Source organism: Silene latifolia, unplaced genomic scaffold, assembly GCF_048544455.1.
Source record: "Silene latifolia isolate original U9 population unplaced genomic scaffold, ASM4854445v1 scaffold_187, whole genome shotgun sequence".
NCBI lineage: Eukaryota > Viridiplantae > Streptophyta > Magnoliopsida > Caryophyllales > Caryophyllaceae > Silene > Silene latifolia.
In genome coordinates, this window is record NW_027413154.1 from 135,851 (window position 1) to 163,244 (window position 27,394).

Sequence of the window (27,394 nt, forward strand, 5' to 3'; positions counted from 1 at the left end):
AAGAATTTATTTCCACGTTTGCTTGTACATTGCTCGTCAATCGTGGATGAGTACGTAGTGGACTTCGGAGTTCTGACCCGTTCAATTTTAGCATGTATTCTAGTATTTGTTGGAGCTACGTGTCTGCACGATCAATCAAAATTGTTTATTTGTGAAGTTAACTTTATCCCAAATTCGAAGTTCGGTCCGAGAGCATTAGATTTGCATCAATAAGCTAGAAGAATTTTGTTTGGGATTAAGTTAGGTGTTGGAAATTCAAGACTCCGCTTGAGACTCGTAAAAATCGAAACGTGGGCGGGAAATTGTGTGAAGTAGTGAGTCAACGGTTGCAGGTTTCATCGTCATCCAAAAAATAAATAAACTAAGCTAACTCTACTACCGCTACTACGCCTTTCGTTAAAAAATGTGGAGCATCTTCAACAAATTAAAAAATACTCCGTAGTATCATCAAAATACTCTCTATTTCGTATTAGCAATCAAGTTAAAATCATCTTGGTCTTCTTTGTCATGGTCGGGCAAACGTCGCCTGATGGCCTACAATTTCGCTCCTTCTGAAACAATTCTGCCTGATGATTGAGGTTGTAAACAAGGTACTACAGTACAATCACTTGGGTGATAACATAAAAGTTCATTTTTCAAAGTTCACCAACTAAAGCGATTTGTTATCATATTTCAACTCACAAATCGGAAGGAATATCATCGATCTTATACTTGGAGTACAACAATCCATCACTAATGAAATGCAGTTCCGAGACAATCATTCCACCTGCAATTATCAATGTCACGGTGCAATGAGCAAAGCAATACAACATTTCAGGCGCAGTTTGAGCACATCGTCGCATCTATCTCAAATTGTTCTGCTTCGACGCAGCCGCATACCCTTGACTTCCTCCTTGTATTCGAGTAATGATCGGTGAAAGTAAGTCTCCATCTTTGTAGATTTACATCCTGCAAAACATAACATAAATATCTCATTCACCAGTGCAACCAAGAGAATTATGACACAAATTCGCATCCCTGGAAAAACTTCATCCTTCCACGGGCTTCAATACAAGGTGTCCTTATAACTCAAATGGCAAACCAAAACCAATCCAATTGCTTTTGACGGGTAACCAGTTATTCGATGGTGACCATGATTTATTTTAATAACAATTGAAGTTAAATCAACCAGTTGTTTAACCTATTAATACCTAATTGAAACAAAATATTTCGACACTGAACCGATAAGGCGACAAACATAATAATTTATGTTCCAGCAAAAAACGACAATTAGGCACTTATTGACGACTAGAATGCAAATCAATACGACTGGAGCATAAAAAAAGCAACATATTCTTACTAACCTGGATGACTAATCTGATGCAATTTGTATTTCAGGTACCAAACTCTCTTCTCTTAAAGCAGCTAGTATTGATGTCATTGTTGGACCGGTGGTAGGAACGGTAGTAAAACAAAGGGGAACATTCGGCACAAGTAAGCTAGTGGTGGTGTCTCCGCTCAATGCAGTTACTACTGACATCATTGTATGTCTTTGGTTTGCTTCTTCTTGGATGCATAGTAGAGCGACCCGTATGCATAATGCCACTTGCTCATGCGAATATGTCAGTAACGAAGAATCTACCAAGTCCAAAACTGCACCCTCCGTCCACAACCTCCATGCCCGTGATATTTTTTTTATCATTTAGCACTCTATGAGGCAAAATTTCAAATTTGGTCCGCAAATAACATAAAAAAAACACGGTTTTCACATATTTACGACTTTTATTAAAACAAGGATAACAAAAGTTTAGAGAAATTGATTAGATTCTAACCAAATCGGTTGAAATGAGATAACAATTCAATGCAATTTAGAGCGGTCAAGCTTGAATCCTATTTAAACTTGGTTGGTCAATTTTACCCTCAAAATGAACATACATAATAATGACTGTTTTATTAAAAGGATAATATAAGACGAATTTTTTTTGGTAATTTAAAACAAAAAAATTTGACAATGTAATTGAACATAAATTTATTTAGAAATAATTTCCCGTCTAACTATATTTTTTTTTCCACAACCTCTACAAATAAAAAAAGAAGGCAAATAAAAATGGATCAAAGAAGACTAATTGGAAATTTAGCCTAACTTCCAATACTTTTGAAATGTGTGAGAGGCCCAAGAAAGTTCTATCCCTTGGCCTCCTAAAATTTCTATTTGTACAAATTTTGGCCCAACTTCCAAAAATTCTTTTTTCCTTTGTATTGAATGTGTCGATGGTCAGAATTTTCGGCCATGGTATCTTTGGGCCTGGTTCAAATAAAGAAGATGAACACCCCCAAAACCAGGCTAGGGATAGAAAGTGTATTTAGAGCCGTTATGATTAACCGTATTTTCTAAAGCGATTTCAATACTATAATCTCTACAAAATAAAAAAAATTCTAACAAGACTAAGTAAGATTACTCACGCGGGGTATTAGACCTTCCTCGTCCGATTGTTGGTCAGAGAAGCCGTTTCTTTGACCGCTTACGATTTCGAGAATCACAATTCCTAGACTATATACATCGAACTTTGCTGAGATCTTGCCTTGTCTTGCGTACTCGGGAGCCATGTAACCTCTGCAAACAAGTAAAAAACTGTTAAATATTATAAATTAATCAAAACTAAGAAATTTTTCATCAAACCCTTAAAAATGTAAATACTTACGGAGTGCCTACGATCCCGTTTGTGTCAGATTGCGATTGATCATCATTAAATAATCTAGCAAGGCCAAGATCAGAAACTTTAGGGTTCAATTGATGATCAAGAAGGATGTTGCTTGGTTTCAAATCACGGTGAATGATCTTAAATCGTGAATCTTCATGTAGATACAAAACCGCCTTTGAAACCCCTATGATAATTCTGAATCGAGATTCCCATCCTAGACTAGCTCGCCTTGGGCCTGTAAGAAATTGATAATAATGTTTATGCAAATTTCAAGTAATGTCTAACATGACTAAAGCCCTAACATAAGACAACTTGGTTTATGTGTTTACCCAGACTTAACCATAATCTAAGACTAGAGCCCAAACTTCAAATGAATCATGAGATTGAGGAATAAACCCAGGGGTCGTTTGTTTGCTGCTTAGAAATAAAATGAATTAAAATGAGAAACTATAAAAGTATGAGGTTCTAACTCCATACCTTTCAAAACATTTTTAATTTATTGAAAAATAAACATAAAGGCATGGAGTACGATTCATGGGAAGGAGTTTAGTATGAGATTTCAATGGGTTGGAATGGGGTTAGAATCCATTGGGTATTTAACTCCATTCCAAAATACTTCAACCAAACATTGGAATGGATTGATCCATTCCCCATACATTTTAATGATGCCAACCAAACACCCCCTCAATAAAAATGAAGGATAATGTCACTAAGTATAAACACAAATTAGGGCGTGGAGGATCGTAGAGTCGTGTACTGTGCCGCTTGTCCTCTTTGGTGATTTCAACGAAATCCTTAGCCCACATGAAAAGGAGGGGGGAAGGGTGAGGAGTGAGCGGATGATGGATGCTTTTCGCGAGACTATGGATGTGTGTGGCTTTCACGATTTGGGGTTTCGGGGGAATAAGTTTACGTGGCAGATGGGGTTGCACATGAGGACGTTTGTGAGGGAGAAGCTGGATAGGGTTATTGTGACGGAGGAGTGGGGCTTGTTTTTCCCTAGGACGGCAGTGAGTACGTATTCGTTGTATGTGTCAGACGATGCTGCTTTTCTTCTAGATGAAGGGCGTGGTGGACGGGTGGGCCACCGAGGATTCAAGTTCGAACCTTTTTGGGCAGCGGATGAAGGGTATGGTAGTGTGGTGAAAGAGGCGTGGGACAAGGAAGGAATTGGAGGGGTGGCGGAGAAGGTTCAACGAGTGGCGGGAGAGCTTAAAAGTTGGGCTAAAGTCCAATTTGGTGATGCTAAAAGGCGACTTAAGGAGAAGGAGGATGAATTAGGGCGGTGGTAGAGAAGACCCCCGTCGGGGGATATGCTGGCTCATTGTCGGGCTTTGGTTAAGGAGATTGAGAAGCTGCGGTACCAGGTGGAATCATATTGGTATACGAGGGCGAGTAGGCTGGAGTTGAAGGACGGGGATAAGAACACTTTTTATTTCCATCACAATGCGAAACAACGGCGGAAGAGGAATAAAATCGTGGGCATTGAGGATAATGAAGGGTGCTGGTGTGAGAAGGAGGAGGAGGCGGGAAGGGTGATTGATAGCTATTTTAGGGAGTTGTTTGAGTCCTGTAACCCGAATAATATGGAGGCTGTAGCGGCTGTTATGCGTGAGGTTATAACTCCGGAGATGAACGAGCTTTTTGACAGAGATTTGAGCGATGCGAAGGTAAAAGAGGCTCTGTTCCAGATGCACCCTCAAAAGGCGCCAAGCTCGGACAGTATGACAACTCGCTTTTATCAAATATATTTGGATGTGGTGGGAAGGGATGTGTGCTCGTTTGTGAGGGATTGGTGGATGGGTAAGGCTAATTTGACGGAAGTTAACCAAAATAATGTGGTGCTTATACCGAAGTGTCCCGAACCGAAAAGAATTACAGAGTTTAGACCTACTAGCTTATGTAATGTGCTTTAAAAAATAATTTCCAAAACATTAGCTAATAGGCTGAAGGGGTGCTTGAATGAGGTTATTTCGGAGAATCAAAGCGCCTTTGCCCCGGGGAAACATAACAGATAACGTTTTAATTGCCTTTTTATTTCCATGCCATGAAGCGAGGGGGGTGAGGGGCGGAATGAGAGTGTTGCTCTTGAGTTAGATATGGGTAAGGCGTACGATAGAGTGGAGTGGGGGTTTTCTTGAGGTGGTGATGCGGCAGATAGGTTTCTCGGAGAACTGGCGAAGACGGGTTATGTCATGTGTGTCCAGAGTTTCACATGCTTTTGTGGTTAATGGTAGGGCCTCTGAGCGTGTTATTCCGAGTCGGGGCTGAAGCAGGGGGACCCTATATCACCTTAACTTTTTCTTCTTTGCGCAGAAGCCTTCTCTTGGATGATACGGAGAGGAGCTGATGATAGTCAGATCCATGGGTTTCGGTTTTGTAGGGAGGCACCTAGGGTGTCCCATTTATTATTTGCGGACGATTGTATTCTTTTTGTTTGAGCAAATGTTAGGGAATGCTCTGCAATAGCTGATATTATCAGCCAATATAAGAGAGCATCGGGGCAGAAAATTAATTATGCTAAGTCGGAGGTGTTTTTTAGCAAAAAGGTTACGATTCAATGCACAGAAACTATCATAAATACTCTTGGTGTGCTCAAGGTGGAGAATATGAAAAATACCTTGGACTCCCAACTATTATTGGTAAGTCGAAAAAAGCTATCTTTGCGGACTTGAAGGATTGTATATGGAAGAAAATGCAAGGGTGGAATAAGAGAATGTTGTCCTTTCCGGGGATAGAGATACTGATTAAGGCAATTACCTAGGCCATCCCAACATATATGTAATACTACGGATTTTCTTAAGTGAATACTCGACCGAGTAGAGCCTACTCGGCTGAATAGTGCTGATGGTGTAGTCTGTTTTGGTTCTGCCGAGGAATACTCGGCCGAGTATAGTGAATACTCGACCGAGTAGAGGATACTCGGCCGAGTATACACTTTACTCGACCGAGTATCCGGTCTGGCGAGTAGTAATTCAGCGGTTTGAGGCGGGAGTGTTTAGGGTTATTTTATATTCAAAGTCAGTTTCTAAAACGTCATTTCTACCCTAATCACTTTACAATTTCATTAATCACACTCTAATCACTCCCAAATCATTCTATAATCTCATTGTGTGTGTACAATCGTCGTAGTCCTCGCGTGTAATCTCTCACTCTACTGTTGGTAAGTGTTATTTCCATGTCATTTGTATTCTTTTGGGGTTACTGTATATATGGAATTAGGGAATATGGGGGATTGTGCAATGTGTAATTGTGTTATGTGATTATTGTATAGGAGAAGACTTCATAGAGGAGCCTTTCTGATTGTTCGGTTTCCGTCTGCTGTTGATTGCTAAGGTAGGGTTTTCCATACTCAGTTTACTGTTCATTGTTTAAGACATGATTGTTTTGTGATTATTGTTATCTGCTGATCATCGGAGTATGGGCATTGTTGTGACGGTGTTGGTGGGGAGATGTTGTGACAACCGTGATGCTGTATGTGTTGTGTTTGTGGTGGAGTCACTTGCGGGAGTGGCTTCACACCCTAGTTCGCCCTCCGTTGAATCCGCCACGGGAGGGGATGTGCACATTAAGGGACGGGGATTGTTAGTCGCTCGTTGACGAGCTGGACTAGGTGGAATCGGCTGCGGTCACTCACTGGCGGCGAGGATTACCTGTTGCGATGGGTAATCTAGCAAGGCTACGCACTTCGGTGTGTAGTCGGTTACCGTGTGAGATCGGGAGACTGGGAGTGGAGGATGATCAGCTGGTTATCATGTTTGTTTGTCTTATAGTGATTGAGGAATACTGACCCCGTTGTTGTTTGTGAAATCTGCTGTGATCCATTCGGGGATGGTGAGCAGACTTGACAGGTATTGCTATTGGTGAGCTTGGGGCAGTCATGGGAGGGTTGTCATCACCAGTCGTAGCATCACCGCCCCGAGTCTTAGTTTTTATTTCTTAGTTGTTAGACATTTGAGTTGTTTTATTATGTGATTTGGGATTTGGTTGATGTAAACTTTTATACTTTATGGTATTTTAATAAATGTGCTCAGTTCAGACGCTTTTGATATGTACTAACCTCGGGCAACCGAGATGGTAACACACTTTCATGGTGGGGTGGTCCTAGTAAGGCACCTTGGTATGAGGGGGTGTTACAAAGTGGTATCGAGCAGGTTAAGCACCTAAACAAATGAATCTAATGAACTTAGGGAGTCTAAATAAAATGAACCGTGGGAGAGTTGTTTGGAGCTACCGCAAAGACTCGGGAGACGTCCCGGAGTCGCAACTTGGCTCTTATTAACTCGAGCCGGTCACATGGGGAAGTGTGTTGAGAGTTGTGTCTTGTATGTGCATGTATGTGAAGATTCATGGTGATAATAAGTGATGGTTGGAAACTTATATGTGGGATTCGTAAGTATGGATTGGAAAAGTGGTAGACGGGTATGTGAAATTTTGGTGTATTGGTTTAGCTTGTGAATGATTGGTATGGTTGTGTGTTTATAACGTGGCATTTAAGTTCCTGTTGTTATTTGTTTGATGAGGGAATAGAAACCATGATAGGGGACTGTACATTGTTTTAACCCGTCTTTGGTATGACTCGGCCGAGCAGGGCAGGCACTTGACCGAGTAGGGGTACTCGGCCGAGTAACCAAGCACTCGACCGAATTTTGTTTGGCAGTGAGTAACAATGGCTACTGCATGTGTTCACTCGACCGAGTAAGTAGCTGTACTCGACCGAGTAGTGCCTACTGGGCCGAGTGATGTGTGTACTCGACCGAGTATGCATTCTGGGTTTTTGACATTGGCTGCTGGAGTCGACTACTCGACCGAGTATTGTCTTATACTCGGCCGAGTGTTTCTTTTGTGGAGGATTGTTACATTTTGAGCCGTAGGCTTTTGTGCTTACGTTTCCTTATTTCTTATCAGCTCAAAATGCCGCCCAAAAGAACCCCCGCACAGATTCAAGCTTCTGAGATGTCCCTTGATGAGGTTGCTCGTATGATTGAGAAACAAGAGGCTCTCCTTGAAGCTCTTAAAAATGTCGGGAAGGGGAATGAGAAGCCGGTGGATGCTACTCAGCTCAGCATCATCATTGCTCGCTTCAACCCTCCCACATATGAAGGGGTGGGGGAACCAAAGCTACTCGAGAAGTGGCACCGTGAGATTGAAAGTCTCATGGAAATGGTTAAGTGTCCCGAAGACATGATCGTTGAGCAGGAAGTATACTACCTGAGAGGTGAAGCCGTTGTGTGGTGGCAAAACGTCAAGGAAGATGCTAGAGCCTATTACCCGGCTGAGGGTCTTGGAGCTATCCCGTGGTCAGGGTTGAAGAGCGCTATGAGAGAGCAGTTTGTAACGGAGCATATCCGACACAAGATGAGATCTGAGTTTGATTCCTTCACCATGTTAGAAGAGATGACAGTCACTGAGTACTATCATCGGTTCTTAGAGCTATCTCGCTATGTTGAGGACATGCAGCTGGGACAGAGGGGTTTGGCTCTCCGTTTTGAGAGGGGTTTATCTGCCAAGATCGTGAGCCGTATGCCAGCTGGGGTTGCTACTGACCTTAAGGAAGTGTACCTAAGAGCGGGCCAAGCTGAGAGGATGGTAGATCTTTCAAGAGAGATCAATGAGAGGACTCCTGCTGAAAAGAGGAAGGCTGACAGTGGAAGCAACAGTCAGTCGGGCAACAAGAAGGGGAACTTCAACCATGCAAAGGCTTTTTCTGGTGGAGCTGGTTTCTCGGGGGGATCTCGTGGTTGGGGAAAGACTGGAGGTCGGATTCTGAGTGACAACTTCGGCATCACATGCTTCAACTGTGGTGGAGTAGGCCACAGGAGACGGGAATGCACGAGTTACAGGCCCGACACTGGTTCAGGAGCTCAGCAGGGGAATTTCTCTCAGAGGCCAACTCAGAGTTTTGCTAGTAACCGACCGGGTGGATCATGGACCAACAGAGGTGGACAGGGCAACCAGGGCAGTTATAACCGCAGTGGTGGTGGGTCATATCAGCATCAGAATAACAGCACCACCCAAGATTCAACAGCCAAGCAAAGTACCTCCAATGCTTCGGTTCAAGGAGGAGGACAGAAAAACAGTGGGAAGCTTTTAATGATGGACAAACAGGAAGCGCAGAATGATGCTCATGTAGTTACCGGTACCTTTCTCGTTCATAATGTACCATCCTTTGTTTTGTTTGATTCGGGGGCTACACATTCTTTTGTGTCCAAGAGTCATGCCTTGTCCATGGGTTTGGGGAAGTTTGAGGTTATAAAAGATGATGTGTTCATACCTTCCGGGGAGTATGTGTCGTGTATCAAGTTGTATAAGGGAGTGTCTATGGTGGTTGGAGGGGTAGATTTACCGGTAGACCTATTAGAGTTTCCTATGGATGGGTTTGAGGTGATTGTCGGGATGGATTGGCTGGATAAGTATGATGCCAAGATAGATTGTCGATAAAAGAGAGTGTCCTTAAAGGGTCCTAAGGGTGTTAGGGTGTCCTATAGAGGGTTTGTGGTAAAACCTAAGTGTAAGTTCATAGTTGCGATGACTTTAAAGTCATTTAAAGTCATGTTTGAGGAAGAAGTGCCCCTTGATTCTCTCTCATGTGAGAGATCGCCGTGTAGAGCCACAGACAGCTGCTGAGATACCTGTGGTGGGAGAGTTTGATGATGTCTTTCCTGAGGAGATACCGAGTTTGCCGCCCAAGAGGGACGTGGACTTCAGTGTGGAGCTTAAACCGGGAACATGTCCGATATCCAAAGCGCCTTACCGTATGGCACCTAAAGAGTTAGCTGAGTTGAAGAAGCAGATATATGAGTTGCTAAGCAAGGGTTATATCAGACCTAGTGTGTCACTGTGGGGAGCCCCAGTCCTTTTTGTGAAGAAGAAAGATGGGAGTATGAGACTGTGCATTGATTACAGAGAGCTCAATCGTGTCACAGTGAAGAACAAGTATCCTTTGCCTAGGATTGATGACCTGTTTGATCAGCTAAGTGGAGCAGGTGTGTTCTCCAAGATTGATCTGAGGTCGGGCTATCACCAGCTGAGGATAGCAGGTGATGATATTCCTAAGACAACGTTCCGATCTCGATATGGTCATTATGAGTACGTGGTAATGCCTTTTGGGTTGACCAATGCACCAGCAGCTTTCATGGACTTGATGAACCGAATCTTTACACCGTTCTTGGACAGGTTTGTGGTTGTTTTTATCGGCGACATCTTAGTCTATTCTAAGACTAAGGAAGAACATGAGGAGCACTTGAGGATAGTCTTGCAGACTCTGAGAGAGAATCAACTTTATGCCAAGCTATCTAAGTGCGAGTTCTGGCTCGAGGTGGTGGCTTTTCTGGGTCATGTGATATCTAAGAAGGGGGTGTCTGTGGATCCTAGTAAGATTGAGGCCGTCACCAAGTGGGAATCACCGTAGAATGTTGCTGAGATTCGGAGTTTCTTAGGCCTTGCTGGCTACTACAAGATATTTTTGAAAGGCTTCTCTACCATAGCACGGCCTATGACATCTTTGATGAGGAAGGACACCAGATTTGTTTGGGATGAGAGTTGTGAGACGGCGTTTCAGACCTTAAAGGAACGCTTAACTACAGCTCCTGTCCTAGCTTTGCCAGAGGGATGTGAGAACTTTGAGGTATATATCGATGCTTCAAAGAATGGTCTTGGTTGTGTTTTGATGCAGGCAGGGAAGGTCATAGCTTATGCTTCGAGGCAGCTTAAGCCATATGAGGAGAATTACCCTACTCATGATCTGGAGCTGGGTGCAGTTGTTTTCGCTCTTAAGATTTAGAGGCACTACCATTATGGAGCAACCTTTAAGGTGTTTTCTGATCATAAGAGCTTAAAATATATCTACACTCAGAAGGAGCTTCACATGCGACAGAGACAGTGGATGGAGCTGATCGGAGATTATGATATGGAGATCATCTATCATGAGGGTAAGGCTAACGTTGTTGCAGATGCTTTGAGTAGGAAGAGCGTTCATTCGCTATATACGGCAATGTCTTTACTGAAGCTGAGGGATGAGGTGTCTAGGATGGGGATCTTTATGTTAAGGAAGGGGGATACCATCGGGGATTTGACGATCGAGCCAGAGTTATATGAGAACATCAAGAGTAAACAAGAGCTTGATCCTAAGATCCAGGAGTGGAAGTCCAGAGTAGAGAGTGGGACGATTTCTAGGTTTTCTATCCATACAAATGGGAGTGTCCGTTTTGATGGGAGATGGTGTGTTCCTGAGGATGCAGAGTTGAGGAGAGTGATCTTGATGGAGGCTCATTTCACTCCTTATTCGGTTCACCCGGGTGGTGACAAGCTTTATAAAGACCTTAAGAAGACTTTCTGGTGGCCAAACATGAAGAGGGATGTAGCTGAGTTTGTGGCTAGATGTTTGACCTGCCAGAGGGTCAAAGGTGAGCAGAGGAGACCACAGGGTAAGATTCAGTCCTTGGAGGTAGGGGTGAGCAAAAATATACGATACAGTTTTATAATACAGATACGATACGGTAAACGGTTTGAGTTATACGGATTTCCGTATATACGATACGGTTTTATATATAAAAACCGTACCGTATCCGGGTCGGGCAAAAACGAAACCGTATATACGGTTTCTGACACGGTTTGAAGTTTTTGTATAAAAAAAATGCAAAGTTCCCCTTTCAACTCCACTCTTATAATGTTTTTTATGACTTTTTTTACTAACTTATCTCAATAAACAAAAATCAGCCCTTTCTAAGAGGTGGTCATATTAGAGGTAATGTATTAGCTCTTGAATAATTACAATGTTTAATTGGGCATTTGTCACCAAACCGTATCCGTATATACGACTTCCGTATACACGGTTTTTCCGGGTACCCGAAAACCGTATATTCCTATTAAACCGTATCGGATCCGTATAGTGATTTTTGCGATTTTAAAAACCGTATACCCGATACGGTTTTGAAAACCGTATCGGATACACGGTTTTGCTCACCCCTACTTGGAGGTACCCGAGTGGAAGTGGGAGTCCATCTCCATGGACTTCATTGTGGGATTGCCTAGGTCACAGCAAGGTAATAACATGATCTGGGTGATTGTGGATCGGTTAACCAAGTCAGCTCACTTTGTCCCTATGAAAGATACCTGGTCTAAGATGTAGCTGGCGTTGGGTTACAGGAGGCATGTGGTACGCACTAGTAGAAAAACCCCCTACGGTGGCGGTCATAAATGACCTTTTGTGGCGGTTTTGAAAGGTTTTGGGTCCGTCGTATATCACGGGGTCGTATATACTTATGCGGCGGTTGTACAACCGCCACTATAGCTCGCCTATAGTGGCGGTTATAGACCAAAACCGCCATTATAAACTTAAATAAAACGTCGGTTGTTAGACAAGAACCGCCATTATAACTCACATATAGTGGCGGTTATTGTTTGAAAACCGCCACCATAGGTATATCAATAATATCATTACACCATTACATGTTCTCTATAACGACGGTTATTGTTACAGAACCGCCACTAAAGGTACTTATAACGTCGGTTGTTGGTGCAGAACCGCCACTAAAGGTAATTATAACGTCGGTTGTTTGGTGAAAAACCGCCACCATAGGTAGTTATTTAAAAAAAAAAAATTATTTGCTACCAAAATTTTGGTATCAATATTCTAGAGATTTGACAATCCAAATAGCGAAATGAACATATAATACATACAAGGGAATAACAACCAAAAAACTTGTGTATAAATAACATCCAAGTGTATAAATAATCACATACACGTCTTAGTTAATAAACTAATCAACATTACATGTTCTCTATACTTTTGATAGTCCACACCTCTTTAACATCTTTCATCTCGTCAATCAACATTGTTGAATCTGCAATAATAAATTTAGCAAACCAATAGTAAGAAAAATAACCTCAGCATTATTAAAATCAACAGATTGGACTAACACAATATTGCTAAACTTAATTATATCTTCTGGTAGGTTGAAAATTGTAAAGGTACCACAGACGGCATCGGGTGGCAGTGAGGGTGTCGAGCAGTGATTGACAAGAAAGAGCAATAAACCAAAAACATTCGTAGCATATGACTTCACCAATTACTAAAAAAGCTAATACACACATTGCAGAACTTACCTTCAGCAAAGAAAATCGGTGTTTTGGTTGTCAACAATTTTAAAGGAAGTTGAAATTGATGGCATATTAGCAAACTAAAGCAAGGATTCAACGTCAATACATTCGGTCCTCTATGGCTATGTCCTCCTAAGCTGCTGATCTTGTAGAGCCAATCACTAATATTTTTCCTACATACATTTCAGAGACGAACTCAACCAAGATTCAAAACTAAGAGAGTAATACGATAGAATTCATCAAGATAAGAATTCACCAAGTTATCGAAAATTCTCGATTTGAAACCATGACTAATAAATTATTGGCCAATCATTTGGTTAATTGTCCTACTAAACCAGCTAGGATTACCTACCATTACACTACTATAAAGACTCGTAAAGCTTCGAGCATGAAACCAAAGTTTTTGGTTTGTTCTTCAGTGAGGAGATTTGCATCAGTTGGGTCATTCACATATAAACAAGACAATCTACACAAGCACACAAAATTAGGCACTTAACTTTGCATCTTATTGCTCTCCAACCCTCCCCCATAAGATTCAAATGAAGAAATATATACCTAAAAAGAGAGAACATACATAGTAGTATAAATTAGAGTAGAACGAAGCAAAATTAGAGGAGAAACACACTAAAATGATAACAATTCAGCAGGAAATGAATGAAAAATAGGACGATTTACAGAAAAAAAAATAAACGGATACGTGATTGCCATCCTAGGACGAATAAGCGTGATTCTAAAATTGAACAACTTTAAATGCACCAAGTGACGACTAATAGCATGATAAAATCAATTAGACTCGGAAATTAGGGTTTATAATTTTGGGAAAACCAATACAAGGCATTGCAATCGAAATTCAACAACAAATAACAAACAACAATAGAAAACCATTTGGAACACCACAATTAAATCGTGTGAAATCATGGAGAGTAAAACATAACAATTGTGGCTTTGAGACAAATTATTTTACTTGTCCCTTTCTTTAACTAGATCTCTTCAATACCTAAGGCACAATCTACGAACCTGTATTTTGAACCCTATCCGCAAGGAATGCAAGTTGAACATAAGGTACCAGAGTTCCCTCAGTAAGAGTATCCAATGTCCTTAAGGCTTCGTTATCGTTCTCCTTCGTCGTCGACAATGTTCAAAAGGGTATCACTCGTTCCTGTAGAAAACGTAGATCATGTTAAGGTTTAGATATCAAAAAAGCAGATTGTTAGGCCATATAACCTGTCATACAAGTCAAACTTGTTTGTATCAAGCTCGCTTTGCAAGAGTTTATTGTCTAATCTCTAGTAAAAAAATATTCAACCGAGAACCACCCTCGTTAAAGTGTAGCTATACCAAATGCTACTTGAAAATTAGACTAGATGATCATTATGGAAGTGTTCCAAAATTACAGAGTGAGGGAGGAAGCTAAGAAACTTTAACAGAAGAATGTCTTCAATTATAAGGATAAATCAATACCTTAGAAATAGCACATTCTGAATATTCCGAGGCTTTGTTGAAGTCTTGAAGAGTCCCTTCTCCATCATAATGTCTTCCAGTGAACTCTATAACAATCAGGATCCTTCTCAACTGCCAATCTAATTTTCTAGTTAGTTCAGCCAGACAGATAAACAAGCAAGAAAAAGACAACTTGGAGTAATGATATGACCTTAGCAAAATAATAGCTTTCTCTGTTTTCCTTGATGATAAGTAAGACACCAAATCTGTTGAATTTTAAGATAGTACACATCAAACATTAGGTTACATCACATAACAACAGGTTCATGATATACCAGATCATCAAACTACTACACATCTTATAAGTGGGGACGGGATTCAAAATAATTGATATACTTACATCAGGTACATGGCATTGGCCTCTCTACATTTACATTTGCTTGGAAAAGAGAAAAAAGAGACTAAAGTGTATGACTATCTAAAGCCTATGGACACTTACAGACAACGCAAATTATATGAAATGTAAATGTAGAGAGCCCAATGCCGATACCAAAGACTAGCAAAAGAACATAATTAATTTCCTTGTGGTGCCTTATGTTAAACTACGGTTGATTGGTCTCGGTCGTGAGAAATAAATTCCCATAAGCTAAAACTTGAAGAGTACAATTAACTAAGATCAAACAAGAGTAAAGCCTGATCAATGTTGCAGCAAACTACCAAATATCAATTAACACAATCAAATAAAATCAAGCAACAAAACCCATTTCCAAACCTTATGAAATCAAAGACCCAAAGATCTGATAATTAAATAACGATGTTAAGTTTTAGATTAGGGATTTTACCTTATTCATTCCCCAACTAATTACATACAAAAATTCAAATTCAACCCCCAATTAATTACATATAAAAAAACAAATCAAAAATTAGGGTTTATACCTCCTCAGATTGTTGATGGTCGCAAAATTAGGGTGTAGGATTCGAAGGAAGGGGCGTGGGTGGTCCGGTGTTTCCGGTGTTAGATTTAATACAAAATTTAAAATTACGATTAAAGATTCATATAGTGTAGTAACTTACATGGGATATTAAACGAGTCTGGTGAAAGAGATGCCCAGTTCACGGAGTCTGGTGTGGGTTGTCGACGGAGGCGTGAGAAGGAAATGGATGGTTGCCGGTATCAGATTTTCTATTGATGATTGAATTGAGGGGATTGAGATTTTGGGGGTGTGGAGATGAAGAGAGGATGAATGAATCAATGGGCTGAATTGTGTATTAGGGAAATGTGAAGGGTTTTGCGCGTTAGTTGTTTTTGCTATTAAAGTCGGTTGTGAAGTTGTGATTAAAAACCGACACAAAAATAAATAATGGCGGTTTTTTAGCACACTTATTATTAACTTTTAGCGTCATTTTTAACGTCGGTTGTTTATATAACCGCCATAATTAACTTATGGTGGCGTTTTCTATTCGGAACCGTCATAAAAAGTTCCAGTTATCACGTCGTTTCTTACATAAACCGCCACAATAGACCTCCTACATACATAAAAATTGTGTTACCGCCAATTTATTGGGCTTTTCGCGTCATTTCTCTTAGAACCGCCACGATAACCGCGTCGTGATAGTGGTTTTTTCTACTAGTGACGGTTATATGGTATACCCAAGGATATCGTTTCTGATGGTGATGCGAGGTTCATATCCAAGTTTTGGCAAGAACTGCAAGAATTTATGGGTACAACCTTGAAGATGAGTACAGCTTTTCATCCGGCAACTGATGGTCAGACAGAACGAACCATCAAGACCCTAGAGGACATGTTTAGGGCATGTGTCCAGGAGTTTGGGGGCAGCTGGGAAGACAGGCTTGACCTGATTGAGTTTTCATACAACAACAGTTATCATACGAGTATCGGGATGGCACCTTTTGAGGCTTTGTATGGTCGGAAGGGCCGAAGTCCAGTTTGTTGGGATGATAGTTCTGAGACAGTGGTTTTAGGGCCACAGCTGGTCCAGGATATGGTTAAGCAGGTCCATATGATTCGGCAAAAGATGAGAGCAGCTCAAGACCGTCAGAAGAGTTATGCCGATTTGCACCGCAGAGATATTGAGTTCGCGGTAGGTGATAAGGTCCTTTTGAAAGTGTCACATATGCGAGGTGTAATGAGATTTGGAAAGAAAGGTAAGATAAGTCAGAAGTTTATAGGTCCTTATGAGATTTTGGACCGGATAGGCGAGGTAGCCTACAGATTAGCTTTGCCACCAGCTTTGGATAAAGTCCACAATGTTTTCCATGTTTCCTAACTTCGGAAGTATGTGAGTGACCCATCGCATATCCTTGAGATGGAGAACATCGAGCTTGATGAGTCCTTGTCCTACGCCGAGGGTCCTAAAGAGATTCTTGACCGCAAGGTCCGTAAGACAAGGAATGGTGAGACGGTCCAGCTCAAGGTACTTTGGTCTAATCACAATGTGGAAGAGGCCACATGGGAACCCGAGGAAGCCATGCGAGAACGTTTTCCTAGTCTTTTTGATCAGGTATGTTTGGTTACGGGGACATAACCATTGTGTTTTTAGGGGGGTAGGAGATGGTCGCGTGTGTGTTTTGCTTTATTTTGAGTCGGGTTAGTGAGTCTTGTGGTGTCTTGTGTGGTTCTTTGACATTGATAAATGTTTGTTTGGGAAGTCTTTCTTTGTGGTTTGTGGTGTCTTGTTAAGGATGGTGTGTGAACTTCGGGACGAATTTCTTTTTAAGGGAGGAAGACTGTAATACTACGGATTTTCTTAAGTGAATACTCGACCGAGTAGAGCCTACTCGGCCGAGTAGTGCTGATGGTGTAGTCTGTTTTTGTTTTGCCGAGGAATACTCGACCGAGTATAGTGAATATTCGACCGAGTAGAGGATACTCGGCCGAGTATACACTTTACTCGACCGAGTATCCGGTCTGGCGAGTAGTAATTCAGCGGTTTGAGGCGGGAGTGTTTAGGGTTATTTTATATTCAAAGTCAGTTTCTAAACGTCATTTCTACCCTAATCACTTTATGATTTCCTTAATCACACTTTAATCACTCCCCAAATCATTCCATAATCTCATTGTGTGTGTACAATCGCCGTAGTCCTCGCGTGTAATCTCTCACTCTACTGTTGGTAAGTGTTATTTCCATGTCATTTGTATTCTTTTGGGGTTACTGTATATATGGAATTGGGGAATATGGGGTATTGTACAATGTGTAATTGTGTTATGCGATTATTGAATAGGAGAAGACTTCATAGAGAAGCCTTTCTGATTGTTCGGTTTCCGTCTGCTGTTGATTGCTAAGGTAGGGTTTTCCCTACTCAGTTTATTGTTCATTGTTTAAGACATGATTGTTTTGTGATTATTGTTATCTGCTGATCATCGGAGTATGGGCGTTGTTGTGACGGTGTTGGTGGGGAGATGTTGTGACAGCCGTGATGCTGTGTGTGTTGTGTTTGTGGTGGAGTTACTTGCGGGAGTGGCTTCATACCCTAGTTTGCCCTCCGTGGAACCCGCCACGGGAGGGGATGTTGACATTAAGGGACAGGGATTGTTAGTCGGTCGTTGACGAGCTGGACTAGGTGGGATCGGTTGCGGTCACCCACTGGCGGCGAGGATTACCTGTTGCGATGGGTAATCTGGCAGGGCTACACACTTCGGTGTGTAGTCGGTTACTGTGTGAGATCGGAAGACTGGGAGTGGAGGATGATCAGCTGGTTATCATGTTTGTTTGTCTTATAATGATTGAGTAATACTAACCCCGTTGTTGTTTGTGGAATCTGCTGTGATCCATTCGGGGATGGTGAGCAGACTTGACAGGTATTGCTATTGGTGAGCTTGGGGCAGTCATGGGAGGGTTGTCATCACCAGTCGTAGCATCACCGTCCGAGTCTTAGTTTTTATTTCTTAGTTGTTAGACATTTGAGTTGTTTTATTGTAACAGTTTGGGATTTGGTTGATGTAAACTTTTATACTTTATGGTATTTTAATAAATGTGCTCAGTTCAGACGTTTTTGATATGTACTAACCTCGGACAACCGAGATGGTAACACACTTTCATAGTAGGGTTATCCTAGTAAGGCACCTTGGTATGAGGGGGTGTTACAATATATGATGAGCCTTTTTGCCATTCCTGGGGGGATTATAGAGGTGATGCATGCGATGATGACTCGTTTTTGGTTCGGTTCGAAGGCAGGGGAGAGGAAGCTGCACTGGTGGACGTGGGATAAGATGTGTCAGCCGAAGAATCTTGGAGGGATGGAATTCTGGGATTTGCGTGTTTTCAACCAAGCTCTTCTTGCTAAACACGTTTGGAGACTAGTGGTGACTCCGGATTCTCTGGTGTGCCGGGTGCTCAAAGCTAGATACTATAAGAATAACACGGTCATAAAGGCGAGACGAGGTTTTGACCCGAGCTTTACTTAGCGGAGTATGTGGAATGCTAAGCCATTGATATTAGACGGGCTTCGATGGAGGATTGGGAATGGACGAAAGGTTAAGGTGTGGGAGGATGCATGGATTTCTGGCGAGGGGTACAAAATTTCTAGCTCCAAATATCGAGGCTGGCCCGGAAATGACGGTGGATTCTCTTATTGATGGGGAGATGGCGGTGTGGAAAATAGATTACATATATGAGCTGTTTTCTCAGGCGGCGGCTAAAGTTATTCTGAGCCTGCCGTTGAGCTGTGAGGAGACGGACGATCAACTCTTTTGGTGGCCGAATAAGTATGGTTCATATTCCATTAAGTCAGGATATTGGTTTGGGAAGCATTCATAGTCTTCGGTTGCAAATATTAACGTGGGGGATGGGGTTACTAGCTGGTGACGAAGGATTTGGAAGCTCCAAGTACCTCCAAAATGAGCTAATTATGCGTGGAGGGCAAGTGCGAATCTGCTGGGGTGCGAGCGAATTTGGCTTATCGCTATTGTGCTCCTGACCCGATTTGTAGTGTGTGGGGTGGAGAATGAAATCGCCATCCATGCGCTGTTGGAATGTGGGTGGGTAAGGGCCGTTTGGGAGAGTAGTGAGTTTGATGTCCTTAATAAGGAGGCGCCTAACAGGGAGTCTTGTGCCCATTGGTTGGTGTGGATTTGGGAGAGGTTAGATAGGACGGCGCTGCGACGATACTTGGTTATGGTTTGGGCCCTGTGGTATATCCGTAATGCACGGGTTTTTGAGGGGGGAATTGAAGAGCCTAACCATGATCTAGTATTAATGGGTTTCATAAGAATGGTGGAAGTTTCATCCTATAGAGTGGAAGGCAGAGTGCTGCGTACTGAGCAGGGACGCCAATTGAGTGATGTATGGGTTCAGCCACACCATGGAAACGTGAAGAACACAGATGCGACAATTTTTGATAATGGAGAGGTGGGGCTGGGTGTAGGTGTTAGGAATGCGTCCGGGGAGGTCGTGATGGTAGGGTGTCGCAGGGTGTGTGGTGGGTGGAGTTCGGAGGTAGCAGAGGCGAAGGTGATGAGGTTCGGGTTAAAACTGGTAAGGCGAGGAGGTTGGGAGGAGCTCGTGCTGCAAAGTGAAGCGCAGGGGGCTGTTAACGCAGCAAAGAATAGGAGAATTTCAAGGAATCTGTTTGGTCTATACATTTCCAATATTTTTTCTTATGTTTCTTTGTTTTCTCCGTGTTTGTTTTCTCACATTAAGAGAGGAGGGAATACTCTGGCACATCATGCTGCTAGATTGTGCCTGTCAGCAAATATGGAAACGGTGTATGTCGAAAATTATTCGGATGCTATTTTGGTAATGGCGGAAATTGATTTAATATAAGTATTTCTTCCCCTAAAAAAAGTATAAACACAAATTGTTCTATAAGGCCATTTCACATATAAGACCAACCCAATAACATAAAGCCTAAATTACTTAATATTCTTGTACATTTTATTTTGATAGCCTAATACTTTATTTTGATAACTTGCCCATTTAAATATGTCGATAGCCATTATAAAACATCAAATTGTCAAAATAAACTTAAACTGTAAATATAATCGAGTGTTGATTATTGGTTATTCTCCTATTGGTCAGTTCTACGTTATAGGATAGTCCTATAAAAGAGTTTGTAGCAAATTGTTGTATCTTATCTTAATAAATATAGAAACATTTCATGCATCCACATTGATCCACGTCACCTTATGCAGTTTTGTTTTTCTTTTTTTTTTTTCCCATAAAATAAATCGTAGGCCCCATTTGCCAGTTAGTTGAATTGCTTTCTTTTTCATTACATATTTATAATCTGATAAGTTATACGCAGTTACACACCCAAAAAAAATATGATAAGAATGTGTTTATATAATGATTCTTATTTCTTTAATTTTATAATTTTACAACTTTAAGAATATTAAGTTAATAATATAATATAAAATATCAATACAATGTTCCCAAAAATTGAACAAATTAAAATTGATAGAATAAGGGCTTTGATAGCTATAAAAATATACGGAGTAGTTACATCAATGTTAAATAATTTTTTAAGCATACAATTACCAGATTTACATATTTTCTAATTCTAAACAAAAAATTACCATTTGATTCTCATGAAGTATAACTATTACCAAAAACAAAACATAATATTTTTTTTATGAATAATGAAAAATAAAATAAAAAAGTCTCAAAAAATTACTTTAAACGCTAGAAAGGAAAATAATGAATTTCAACACTACCGCTGAAAACAATACAACTAAAAGAAATAGAGTATAAAATATTCATATATTTTGGTTAATATTTTTTAAATGTAATCATTATATCAATGTTTTTAAAAATATACGCGTGTAATTTTGCACGAGCTGAAAACTAGTTTCCTATAATTTAAAAACAATTAAATAAAAAGTTTGGGAATAAACATACCGAAAAGAATGCGATCGAGACTCGAGTTTGGTAAGAACTCATATATTAAGACTCTTTCGGTTTTTGACATGCATAATCCAATCAACTTCACCAAATTCTTGTGTTGTAGCTTTGCAAGTAACATGACTTCATTCTTGAATTGATCTATCCCTTGTCCATAGTTTCTTGCGAGCCTTTTTATTGCCACCACTTCACCATTTGAAAGTCTTCCCTGTTTATTATAATTGTTAGAAAAAAAATATACTACAATTACCAAAAAAAATAATAAAAATATAAATGTGATAAAACATGAGCGATACCTTGTATACCTCTCCGAAACCACCTTGTCCAACTTTGTTTACCTCTGCGAAGTTACTCGTCGCTCTTTTAGAGTATCAAAGCTATCCAAATCCCCTGTTTTAACGTAGAAGTTAACAAAAGTGCTGTAGTTTGTAGTAAACCACTAGGGAGGCAGAAGGATAGAGTTTCAAACAAGAAAATTACCAATATGCAACGATATGTGAATATGTAATAAAGGATGTTTTAATGCAAGCTTCTAAGTGATGGCCCAATACAACAAAGAAAATAAAATGGCCCAAAAAATGAGATACATGGCTCATGTTCCCTTAGACGGCCAACAAGCAAAAAGCAAAGCACAAAAAGACAGTCTTATGCATAATCATCATATCATATTATATATTAAAGCAGAAACCATTTGCCAGTGTCATCGGCAGATGGCTTCTGCCACATGTCATTTGCAAATTAAGTATTCCATTTCCGTATAATCAACATCATTTCCATATTTAAAAGATTTTTACCAGATATTATACCTTTGATTATAATTATCCTTTTCGGTGAATTAATATTAAAATGTATTTATATTAGAAGAAATTGAAATACAAGTAATTTTGAAGATACAATATGTTTGATGAGTAGGATGAAGCATTAAGAGTTGATGGTGATTATGAAAGATCAAGTCATCCGTTAATAGCCCCGCTTTCATCTTTTATTCTTTAGGATTTTTCGTAATTTACTAAATTTTCCTATTTCTAAAACTACTCTTCTTCTTCTTCTTCTTCTTCTTCTTTTACAAAAAAATATTATTTAATGTATTAAATTTGGAAAGATTTGAAGACGATTTTAATTGTTGAGAAAACGATTAAACATTCTGTATTAGTTATAGACCTGTCAGACGGGTCGGGTGGGTCGGGTCATACGGGTCGGGATATACGGGTCACGGGTCGAGTTAGGGTCAGAATACGGGTCAAGAAATAATTTCTAACATATTTTTTAAACGATTTTTTTAATTAAAAAAAATATTTTTTTAAAAATGTAAATCATATTTAAAATTAATATTTTAATCATATTCAACGTTTACATTAATTATATTGACATAATTATTAAAATAAAGTTTTTTTAATAATTATTTTATTATTAAATGTATAAAAGTTATATAAAATTAACTTTTTAGTTGTTTTTGTAATTTTAAGTAATAAAAAAAATATTTTTTTTAACTATTTTTTCAAATATAATATATAAATATTAATATTTTAATAAAATTCATGATTTACGTTTGACCCAACGGGTCGACCCGTTCGGGTCGGGTCTCGACCCTAAAATAACGGGTCATTTCGGGTTCGAGTCAAATGGGTCGCGGGTCGGAAAAAACGGGTTTGTAACCCTAAATAAACGGGTCGGGTTTTCGGGTCGGGTCGAATTTTGGTAGGTCTAATTAGTTATATCATTCCAAAATCATAAATTTTAGAATAAGACTGTTTTACATATAAGGTGGTCTTTTTATCCAAGAAAATAATAATTTAATGCTATTAGTGAATAAATATGTGTTTTTTATATAATGGCAATCACATTTTAAAACAGTTTTACACAGTAATTAGGGAAAACCTTATATATAACATCACTATTTGTGAGATGATTACTTTATGAGAGGTTATATTCTATAAAAAAATTGTTACTATGAATAAATATATTATATAGATAATTAGACATTGAGCAACATTTTTATGAAGATATGAAAGTATTGCTAATGTTGACACAAGAAAATAATATATTTTTTAATTTCATATAATAATTTGTATACTTAACGCACACGTTCAAAAACCCTTTTTTTTTATTTATAGAAAACCTATTTCAGTAAAATGATACTCTTTCATTACACATTTATCGTCTTACTTTCTATTTTGAGAAAAAAAGTTAAGAGACTTGGGTAAAATAACAGTTCTACCTCTGTAATTAATATGAATGGACATAATGTCATTTTGACCAAGGGACTGGATGAGTGGTAGTTACAGTTTTATGAATAAGATTGGTTGTTAATATATTTAACATACTAAATTTAAAAATGAGACAATTAATTGGATTCAATTTTGGAGAAAGAATAAAATGAAATGGAAAAGTAATTACTCAAAAGTATTACCAAGGCAAACGTATAACAAAAAAATGAGCCATTTTCGTAACTTAAGAATCTTGAACCTTAAGAGAATATCATTTAGTCACTTACGGGGTTCGAGGTAATTAATCATAAGACTATTGCATCAAAGAATGGAAAAATACTCCCTCCGTCCCGGTCAATTGTTATCTATTTCCGTTTTGGGGTGTATCACTCATTTGTTATCTATTTCTACTTTTGGTAAATTTAGGTAAGTTGACAAGTTGGGTATGTGATATGGGCAATTGGACATGTGAGAGAGCTTCTTTATTTATTATTAGTTTTCTCTTCTTTTTCTCATTTTCTTGGTCTTTGTGCCGCAATGAATAGATAACAAATGATCGAGACGGAGGGAGTATGTAATTAAAGTTGTGAAATAGCTAACCAACTCAAATACAAATTTGTTTGTTTGTGTCAAAATATAAACGATGAAAATAGAATAAGGTAAATGGAAATAAAAAATGGTTTACGACTGGTGAAGTAAATACTAAAATCTAAGAATAAATATTTTTAGCATATAAAGAGTTTAGGCCAATTAAATTTGAGTTTGGTCAATTTAGATGCTTAGTCTGTATATTTAAGCATATCACTATTTCAATTCATAAAAGTTAGATGCTTAATAACATTTGATCTCCAAGTAAGTCCATAATATATATGAGGTCATGAGCAATAGATAATATAGAATTATAAAAAAAAAATCAATTTAGATACTTAGTATTATTTTCAATTCATAAAAGTTGGAGTGACTTTAAAAAATTATCTAACAACTAATGCATAACATATGACATTGTAAGGAAATGAGTAAATAAGTTGTTAGCAAAAAAAAAATGCTTTATCCGTTTAAGTTTTATGTTCAATCTCTCACTTTGAATTATCTCAAATTAACAATGTTGAGAGACAAGTGTTAACATGGCTCAATAAACAAAAAAAAATAGTATTTGACGACTTGAAAGGCGAATGAATAATGAGTAGTGTTGATGATGGGAGGTCGTAATAGGGGATGGGTCGCGATGAGTAGGTAACGATGGAGTGAAAAGTCGCATAAGTTTAGTAGAAGGATTGGGGATCACACATGAGGGTAGGGCCGGAATGGTGGTTATGCTGGAGGTAGGGGACGATTAAAGCAAGATGGGGTACTAATATAGTTGGAAGACGTGGGGTGAGGGTGGGGGTGGGGGATAGGGGTTAAGATAGACGTCGGGTCTGAGGTGTTGGATACGGTCACCACTGCGGTGGAGGGTCTGTTGTTGAATCTCGAGGTAATCGGTCAGTGATAGCGAACGCTGCTTTCATATGTTCAGGCGATTTTGGGTGGGAGAGAAAATGAGATATAAGGTAGAGAATTGAGATAATAACACATAATAGGGTTAATATGATATAAAAAAACGTACAACAATGAGTAAAATTAAATGTATATTGCCTAAATTAACAGGTTATAAAATGTCCGATAACTTTATATCCACTTTTCAGATTTCATCTCCCATATGTTAAAAACTCGAGGAAAACAAAAGCAGGGTACTTTGATTAAAATTAAGCAACACAGACTTATTAATAGTATGTGGATAGTCAAAGTGGACTATTCTTAAAATTTAGTTATTTACTAAATTAAAAAATACATAAATTTTTACTTTTAACAATACTTACTTTTACTACCCGTGCAGTGCACGGGTTCAAAGACTAGTACAAATCCAAACAATAAGCCTAACTAAAATACTTAAACAAATATGTAAAATAAATATTTATTTTAATAATCTAATATTTTATATTGATAATTAACCAATTTAAATATGTCGGTAATCTAACTAAAATAATAAATTCTCAAAATAAATTAAAAAAATAAATAAATATAGAAAATAGTTTGGGCGACTCCTTTATCGAACCTGATCCTATGCTATAGGTAGAGCTGGCAAATAATGACACGACATGAAAACACGACACGAAATTAACGGGTTTGGGTTGAGGCTTAATGACCCATTTATGTAAGTGGGTCGACACGAACACGACACGATAATTAATTGGGTTGGGTTTGGGTTGAGCTCTCTAAACACGAACCCGACACGAATGCCCTGTTTACTAAATTAATCCTAATTTTTCTTGATTCTCCGTCACATAAATATACTAAAACTTTCCAAATATGGGCATGACACGAAAACACGGCACGAACCCGACACGAAATTAACGGGTTAGGGTTGAGGCTTGGTGACCCATTTATGTAAGTGGGTCGGCACGAACACGACACGAGATTTAATTTGGTCGGGTTTGGGTTGGTATGTTTGTGACCCGTTAACATGTGACACGAACACGAACCCGACACGACCCGATCTGTTTGCCAGGTCTAGCTATAGGACCGTCTTATAAGAAAGTGGCTGGTTTATGAGTTGATTCACGTGATTTGACTATGTATTTTCCATAATTTATACTTCAGAGAGATGAGAACTTGGGTAACTTTATGCTTTATAAGACTTTATTGATTGATATAGGACTTAGGAGTGTATACTTAAAATGAAATTTAGAAATAAAATGCTTTTAAAAAACTTATGTACGTACTACGTAGTACGTACCATATGTGTTTTTGCTTCACGCCTTTTTCGGTGCAGATAAATAAGGGAATAAATGATCAATATTCCCAATCCGATTGACAACGGGATAACAATTTCAAGCACCAATGATAGTTTCCTCTTTAAACCTGTAGCTAAGTTGTTAACATGACTAGTTAACAGGTTGACTGTCGGTCAACTCTAGTGGTCAACGGCGGGGTTGACTACCGGTCGACGGTGGGTCAATGATGGTCAATAGCCACCAGTGGTCAACGACGATGAACCTTTAAGTCAAAGGTAAAAAATGTTGTTGGCAAAGCTTGAACCTAGGATCTCTTGCTTGAGGTGCATTTTCAATTACCACTTTGACACATCCATCTTGTTGTCATTTTTGTATCTCTTTTGGTATATATCATTGTTAAGACCTGATTTAATAAATAAAAAGTAGTAAATAAGTGTATGAAACATGATGTGTACCTATAATTATTAAAAAAAATGTACTTTTATTATATAATAGGTAGTATCCCGCGCTTCACCTGTTTTAAAATTTTATTATTCAAATTGAAGAAAAATAATAATTCATATATGACATTTACTATTTTTACATATAAATAAAAATAAATTAATGTTTCTCAAATTTAATCTTTTTTAGCTAGGTTTAACTTCAATGTTCTAAAATAAAATACATTCAGTTTTAATTAAAATTAATAAGTGATAATTAATTATGTATGATCAATGTTTTATAAACAAATTTGTGATTGATCAAATATTATATTAATTAAAATAAAATTTATTCGATAATGCAACAATCAACATTAAGCTCTCAAATTATATCATTTCACGATAGGTTGTGTTTTAAATCAATTAGTATTTGTTCAAAATGATGTGAATATGATTTTATGCAATTTTTAATTTTTTTTATGTTTGACATGTGATATTTATGTGTTAAAAATATATGATCCAAACTCAAATGAAGATATTAAAGCTACGTTTTCATATCGTTTATAATACTGTTTTACTTAATAATCATTACTTTTGTTTTGAGTATTCAAATACACTCGCATTCACTATGTGCATACATACTTCACTATTTAAGCCTCTCAAAATCTCACATGTATTCAATTTGTCGCAATATAATATTTTTTATTCCTACACTATAAAAACATATCTCTTAGTAGTTTTCTTAAAGTTTTGTTTTCAATAAATATATAAAATATTTTTTTACGTAAATGTAAAACATTGTGAGATACTCGCTTTAATCATCTCCACATATCAAAATATTTCAATAAATATAATAAAAGTTATACTCAATTGAAAGCATTTTTCGCAATAAACGTAATTATTTACATTTT

At 38.6% G+C, this 27,394-nt stretch overlaps 4 protein-coding genes and 1 long non-coding RNA gene across 7 annotated transcripts; 3 read left to right on the forward strand and 2 right to left on the reverse strand.

Annotated features, from left to right (window-relative positions):
* Positions 1-677: 677 nt before the first annotated feature.
* Positions 678-3,339, reverse strand: LOC141638145 (cysteine-rich receptor-like protein kinase 44). The gene is made up of 5 exons (XM_074447559.1): positions 3,309-3,339; positions 2,682-2,916; positions 2,457-2,593; positions 880-948; positions 678-766 (listed from the first exon to the last, which is right to left on the reverse strand). Exons 1-5 carry the CDS (start codon positions 3,337-3,339, stop codon positions 678-680), a joined length of 561 nt encoding a protein of 186 aa, XP_074303660.1.
* Positions 3,340-3,523: 184 nt separating this feature from the next.
* LOC141638146 (uncharacterized) lies at positions 3,524-3,973 on the forward strand. Its single transcript, XM_074447560.1, has one exon. It carries the CDS (start codon positions 3,524-3,526, stop codon positions 3,971-3,973), a length of 450 nt encoding a protein of 149 aa, XP_074303661.1.
* Positions 3,974-3,994: 21 nt separating this feature from the next.
* LOC141638147 (uncharacterized) lies at positions 3,995-4,597 on the forward strand. The gene has a single exon (XM_074447561.1). It carries the CDS (start codon positions 3,995-3,997, stop codon positions 4,595-4,597), a length of 603 nt encoding a protein of 200 aa, XP_074303662.1.
* An 8,269-nt stretch (positions 4,598-12,866) lies between these two features.
* LOC141638151 (uncharacterized) lies at positions 12,867-15,481 on the reverse strand. 3 transcript variants are annotated; one of them, XR_012542025.1, is made up of 4 exons: positions 15,297-15,481; positions 14,244-14,362; positions 13,800-13,941; positions 12,867-12,955 (listed from the first exon to the last, which is right to left on the reverse strand). It is a non-coding gene; the product is annotated as an uncharacterized LOC141638151 (long non-coding RNA). The 3 variants fall into 3 exon arrangements; XR_012542024.1 differs by lacking the exon at positions 15,297-15,481 and adding an exon at positions 14,434-14,483 and having other exon boundaries at positions 14,244-14,354; XR_012542023.1 differs by lacking the exon at positions 15,297-15,481 and adding an exon at positions 14,434-14,483.
* Positions 15,482-18,797: 3,316 nt separating this feature from the next.
* LOC141638148 (uncharacterized) lies at positions 18,798-20,006 on the forward strand. Its single transcript, XM_074447563.1, has 2 exons — positions 18,798-18,909; positions 19,174-20,006. The coding sequence occupies exons 1-2, from the start codon at positions 18,798-18,800 to the stop codon at positions 20,004-20,006; spliced, it is 945 nt and encodes a 314-aa protein (XP_074303664.1).
* The last annotated feature ends 7,388 nt before the right edge of the window (positions 20,007-27,394 follow it).

What these genes read in the sequence shown, in the direction of transcription:
- LOC141638147 (XM_074447561.1), top strand. Translation starts at nt 3,995, where the DNA reads ATGCTGGCTCATTGTCGGGCTTTGGTTAAGGAGATTGAGAAGCTGCGG.
- LOC141638145 (XM_074447559.1), bottom strand. Translation starts at nt 3,339, where the DNA reads ATGTATGGGGAATGGATCAATCCATTCCAAT. An exon ending in ATGGATCAATCCATTCCAAT is followed by an intron (nt 2,917 to 3,308) that starts GTTTGGTTGAAG and finishes AATTTCTTACAG; the next exon opens with GCCCAAGGCGAGCTAGTCTA. An exon ending in ATACAAGGAGGAAGTCAAGG is followed by an intron (nt 767 to 879) that starts GTATGCGGCTGC and finishes TGATAATTGCAG; the next exon opens with GTGGAATGATTGTCTCGGAA.
- LOC141638146 (XM_074447560.1), top strand. Translation starts at nt 3,524, where the DNA reads ATGGATGCTTTTCGCGAGACTATGGATGTGTGTGGCTTTCACGATTTG.
- LOC141638148 (XM_074447563.1), top strand. Translation starts at nt 18,798, where the DNA reads ATGACGGTGGATTCTCTTATTGATGGGGAGATGGCGGTGTGGAAAATA. An exon ending in TCTGAGCCTGCCGTTGAGCT is followed by an intron (nt 18,910 to 19,173) that starts GTGAGGAGACGG and finishes CCCGATTTGTAG; the next exon opens with TGTGTGGGGTGGAGAATGAA.